The 5,768-nt window shown below is 41.2% G+C and overlaps 1 protein-coding gene across 1 annotated transcript in view; it reads left to right on the forward strand.

Annotated features, from left to right (window-relative positions):
* The first annotated feature begins 509 nt into the window (after positions 1–509).
* LOC106815353 (dehydrogenase/reductase SDR family member on chromosome X-like) overlaps positions 510–5,768 on the forward strand; it is a 9,675-nt gene continuing 4,416 nt past the window's right edge. Inside the window, exons 1-5 of the mRNA XM_014819802.1 lie at positions 510–871; positions 2,566–2,667; positions 4,128–4,196; positions 5,291–5,392; positions 5,709–5,763. Of these exons, the coding sequence (XP_014675288.1) occupies positions 709–871; positions 2,566–2,667; positions 4,128–4,196; positions 5,291–5,392; positions 5,709–5,763 (491 nt within the window). The 5' untranslated portion in view covers positions 510–708. The remainder of the gene's footprint in view (positions 872–2,565; positions 2,668–4,127; positions 4,197–5,290; positions 5,393–5,708; positions 5,764–5,768) is intronic.

Below are 5,768 nucleotides of genomic sequence, written 5' to 3' on the forward strand. Positions count from 1 at the left end.
AGTGGCGGATCCAGAAATGAATTCTGGGTGGGGGCGAATCGTGCTAGAGTAGGGGGGAATCATGCGAGCTCAATGGCACGAATTAGCGCCCGAGGGGGATGGTGTTAGGCTAAAATACCCTTGCCCTGAAAATTCTAGTGGGGGGGGGGTCGAACGCGCCCCCGTGCCCAGGAGCGTGTACAGGATTTGTACCAGAGGGGGGTCTAACCGTAACCCAAACTTGCAAGCACGCGAAGGGGGAGTCTGGGGAATTTTTTGAAATTAGACCCCATTAGATGCGTTTTCTGCGCGAGCAGGGGGGGTCTGGACCCCCTGGACCGGGTCACCCCCCCTCTACACGCGCCTGGTGCCCCCCACTGGATCCGCCACTTGTGTATTCCCGCATGTTACTTATGTTGTAGTCGCCTGCGCCGCGCCAGCAAATGTGCGTCGCTAGAAATTCGACGACCAAAAAAATAATAAATTCAAAATAATAATTTCATTGGTCATGATGCGCAATGCATGGTGGGAAGATAACATGTCAGCCCCCTTGTCAATGAACATGTTGTTGTAGTTTCCCTGGTTAGCTTGATCGATATACACGTCAGCAGTTGTCACGTTATTTACTCAAAATTCCCATCAATAATCATATGCTTGTTTCTTAGTATATGCCTGTACACCACCTATATTGTTCTCAGGGGTCACGCGCACAGGGCATAAACTGGAAATATGATTGACAGTATAATTGTAGTACGCCAAAGTCTGTCATATTTTTGGCACGCAGTAGTTAGTTTCGTTCTTGTGTATTGGATTGGAGTCGTTTCTCTATTAAAACAGCTATGGTCAAAGACAAATAATGAAATTAAAGGTAGTTTACCACTGATAATACCAGGTAAAGCACTCGAACATTCGCCTACTTATGCTCATACTCATAGGGTAGTATGTCCCCCAGGCCAGGGTACTGCCGGAACGTACCCTGGGTACGGTCCGGTATACCGGAACGTACCCTGGTCACTATTTGATATGATTAGGGTTAGGGTTAGGATTAGGGTTCGGGTTAGGGAGTAGGCGATCCCTATAGACTCGTTAGTGGAGTAGACGAGGTACGGTTCGGCATATTAGATCGTACCCAGGGTACGTTCCGGCAGTACCCCGGGGGACATAGACCCTCTCAGCCCTACTTATACTGAGTACTCCTTCGTTAAAATGGGTAGTTGATTGAAAATTATGTAAGACGTAGGCCTGTACCGGCGTATTTGGACGCTCGCCCGAAACTGGACGCTTCTAAGTGCGCATGCGCGCAGGCGCCTCTTGTTTTGCTAGAGCGCACACAGCGCATGCACAATATGCGCATTAGTCATCTGCGCATCTTACCCTTCGACACGGTCGCAATAAACAAACATGGCAGACTTCCCTGTCACTGATGGAAACATTTGATTGAAACAATTTGCAATATGTAGTAAATTAGTAAGAATGTGTTATGTGTGTCAGGCTACAAGATAAAACAAAAGGAAACAAAAGAGCATGTCTACTATTTCCTTCGGCCATGCAAAACAAGATTCAAACAAAAAGAAAGCAAGAGCAAAACAAAAGAGCATGCCTACGGAGCGTCCAAATACTACGAGCGTCCAAATACACCGGTACAGGCCTACTGGTATTTGTAATACTAAATCAATGTACGTGTATGTGTCAACGAATGCTCATAGGGTCTATGTCCCCCAGGTTACTGCCGGAACATACCCTGGGTCCGGTCCGGTAACTATCTAGCTGATATGGTTAGGGTTAGGGTTAGGGTAAGAGTTAGAGTTAGGGAGTAGGCGTAGGCGACTCTCTAGACTCGTTAGTGGAGTAGGCTAGGTACGGTCCGGCATATTAGATAGTAGTATTTAGTACTAAGTATAGTATTTGTGTCAACTAATGGTGCTAAGTAAACCATCGATCAGTCAATCTCTGTATCCACCTATCCATCCATTCATCTATCGGCCCAAGCCCTAGCACCCCGGATTAGTTTAGCACATCCATTTGTCTGGCTGCCCACCCGCTTCTGACCTACCAAGACTCACCTATTTTGCGGGAGACTCACGCATGTGGACCCATTCTCCAGCACTCCCGCATAGGCATTCTCACGCATTCACGCAAAAAAAAATCATCAATGTGTTCAGTTAAGTTTTACCTAAAATAACTACTTTTACTTCATACTGTAGTGTACACTTCATTTAATGTTTTTATGCCTTAACATTTAATTTTGTCTTCTTTTCTTCAAATGTTAACAGAATATATGATACTGCAAATACATATTTTAAAGCCAAATATTCAGAAACTGGTCATGTTTGAAAATATTCTGAACCTCCAGTGCTCATTATATTCCCAAAATGACCCATTCTCTAGCAAAATCTCACTGAACCTCCAACAAGCTGGTTGAACACCCTTGGCAGGTCTGCCGCTTTACTATACCTGACTACTAACCGGTTATCCCAGCCACCTAACGCACCAACCCACCGATTAATGTATTTGTATGTATTTACCTAGCGATGCTCTATATATGGCATTGCATTCAAGCTCGCTCTTCATTTCTTTGCTGTTCAGGTGTCAAACATGAGGTGGTTGCTATTGTAACAGGAGGCTGTAGTGGTATTGGCTTCTGTGTTGCTCGTCATCTGGCAGGTGCTGGAGTGCATGTCATTATCGGTATGTCTATATAAACTAGTCATATGAATGTGTATTGGCAAATATATATGTTAACCTATAATTAGTGCACAGGTGCTAAATTAAAGGGATAGTAGACTCTAGGATTTTACTGCATACAACTCTACTTACTGTATAACAAATGGTCTATACCCACATGTATTTGTCACCAGATACCTAATTCAATCATTATAATTAATTACACATCAACGCTACGAAATTTGAACGGTGCCATGACACCCGCGACCGTTCTGCCACCCTGAAAAAGTTGCGTATTTGCCAATTTATTTTGCACGTTACAGACCGAGGGCTAATCACAAAGGTGCAATTATATTCATACCTAAATGCTATTTAACCGAACGATGTTTATTTTAGGACAAATTTATCCATAATATAACTGAAACTATATGTCGTTTATAAGATATTACAATCCTTTTGCTTTTAAATTAATAAATAAGAAACACGTACCCTCGGTCTGTAGCCCTTGGCTGAAAAGTGGTTTTGCGCAACTTATCAGATCGTGCGCTTTGAGTGGCGCCACCGTCGTTGTAATCAAACTGTAGTCGTTGGTTTTAAAACATTTTTTAATAATATTTCTAATGGTGATTGAACCATGTTCAAAACTTTTTATGTAGCGTAATTTTAACCTAAATTAACTGAAAATAACCCTAGAACCTAGAGTGAACAATCCCTTTAACTGTCACAGACCTGTTTGGCATTTACGATTTGGTGGAAGTCATCAGTTTTACAACCTATTAGTATTACCGCATATTCATGAATATTTATTCACAGGTGTGGCTACTATAGTATGTACACCTTGTATGGTATGTTATCAGGGCCGTAGCTAGGAATTACTGTATGGGGGGCAAGGTGAACGAGCACCAGAGGCGCTCGCTTCTTGAGGGGTATGGGGGCATGCCCCCAGGAAATTTTGAAATATATAGAAGCTCTGAAATGCCATTTCAGGTAGGTTAAATACTTAAAACACCCCAAACGGTTAAGCGAGTATTTTCTAATCTTATTATTCTTCACTGGTTTTTTTTTGCCCCCCTGCTAGCTACGGCCCTGGTTATGTATGGTACTATGAAGCTATGCCAATGCTTTCCTAATTATTTAAAATATAACACAGGATGCAGACAGTTCTGCGATATATATCAGTCGTCACGAAAAATTTTGTCGGGCAAGTATTCTGTAAAGTGCACATGCCCAAATGACATTCTAGTTGCCCATATATTTTGCAGGAATATTTTTGGAATATCAACTATATAAGCATGTTGAGCAATTTGATGATTTCATTAGTCAGTCGTAATTTTCTAAGCAGTTATATCATTTGCCAATTGTATTTGACACTTAGTGTAGTAAAAGCGCCACTGTTATTTATTTATTGTATTTTTGCGAAGGTGGCGAACGCCAACAGTAGCCCTGTATATATATATATATATATAGCATCATTATATTTTAAGCATCCAAAAATAAAGACCATGGATCATTGGCAGTGGATGTTGTTACCAATGAAAGACCTGAAGCCAAAGGTAAGCTATTCACTATGCACCACACACTGATAGGGTGTGTAGTTTTGCAGGTTCTAGCTCTAGCATCTACTAGCTGTGACACTTGCTGAAAGAAATGGTTGTTTATATTTCCAATTTTTCGAGATTGATTAATTTTGTTCTTCCAACCTATATCTATCTGCCTACCTACCTGCCTGCCTATTCTACCCCCTTTACCTACCTACCTGCCTGCCTATTCTACCCCCTTTACCTACCTACCTGCCTGCCTATTCTACCCCCTTTACCTACCTACCTGCCTGCCTATTCTACCCCCTTTACCTACCTACCCACCTACCTATACCTACCTACCCACCTACCTACCTATCTACCTACCTACCTACCTACCTACCTGCCTCCCTTCCTGCCTGCCTGCCTACCTACCTACCTAACTACCCCCTTTTTACCTACCTACCTGCCTGCCTTCCTACCTACCTACCTAGCTAGCTATAGCTAGCTATATATCTATCAAGAGTACATAATAGGAGACATCAATCTCTATTATGTACTCTTGATATCTATCTATCTCTATCTATATCTATTGTCCTCTTTCTCTCTATGTACATATATACATATATATATATATATATAGATATAGATATAGATATAGATATATGTATATGTATACAGGGGTAGAAATTAGTTTGAAATTTTACAAGCCAGCCGGGCCTGTAGGTAAGGGATTTTACAGGCCCGCCAGGCAAATTACAGGCCCGCATCATTTCCCGAATACCTCAGGGGTGGATTTTTTACGGGTCCGTCGGGCTTGCTAGTATTAGAAATCTCAGGCCCAAGCCTTAAAATACGGGCATCGGGCCCGCGGGCCCCTTAGGATTTTGATCCACAGTATATATATGTATCAGGAGCTAATAATGACAAATAGACTAATAATTTACTAATAATTGACTAATAATTGACTAATAATGACCGATAATCGAATTATTAGCTCCTGATATGTATGTATATGTACGCAAGTGTGAGTGTGTGTGCTTGTGCGTGTGCATGTGTGCATGTGTGTACTGTATGTGTTCTCTAGGTTATTTAGAATGACTTTTAATTTAATGTAATTTATAATACAGTAGAGTATATGGAAATGGATCTAGAGTCGAACCAGTCAGTCCGGAGGTTTGTAGCACGATTTCTAGAGAAGAAACTACCACTGCAAATCCTTATCAATGATGGTGAGTTCACTATAGTGTTACATATGTGCTTCTCTTCATGAACATGTAATCTCAATTCGTTTTCTGCCATAATATAAATCTGGATATCATTACATCTTTCATTATCATTTCATCACCCAGAATTAATTCAATTTATATTTTAGAAGTTCAAATGATGATGATGATGATCATGGAATGGTGATTATGATCATGTTGATCATAATAATAATAGTAATAATAACAGTAGTATTAATTGCATGCTGAATCAGATATTTATCATACACTTGTGTAGAATCGGTTGTTTAAATTATTTAGCGATACTAAAATGCATTCTCAGCTGGAGTCATGTTTCCTCCGTGCGAGATGACAATGGCGACAGCTAACGACGCTCAGTTTA

This window comes from Priapulus caudatus, unplaced genomic scaffold (genome assembly GCF_000485595.1).
Source record: "Priapulus caudatus unplaced genomic scaffold, Priapulus_caudatus-5.0.1 Scaffold1095, whole genome shotgun sequence".
Lineage (NCBI taxonomy): Eukaryota > Metazoa > Priapulida > Priapulimorpha > Priapulimorphida > Priapulidae > Priapulus > Priapulus caudatus.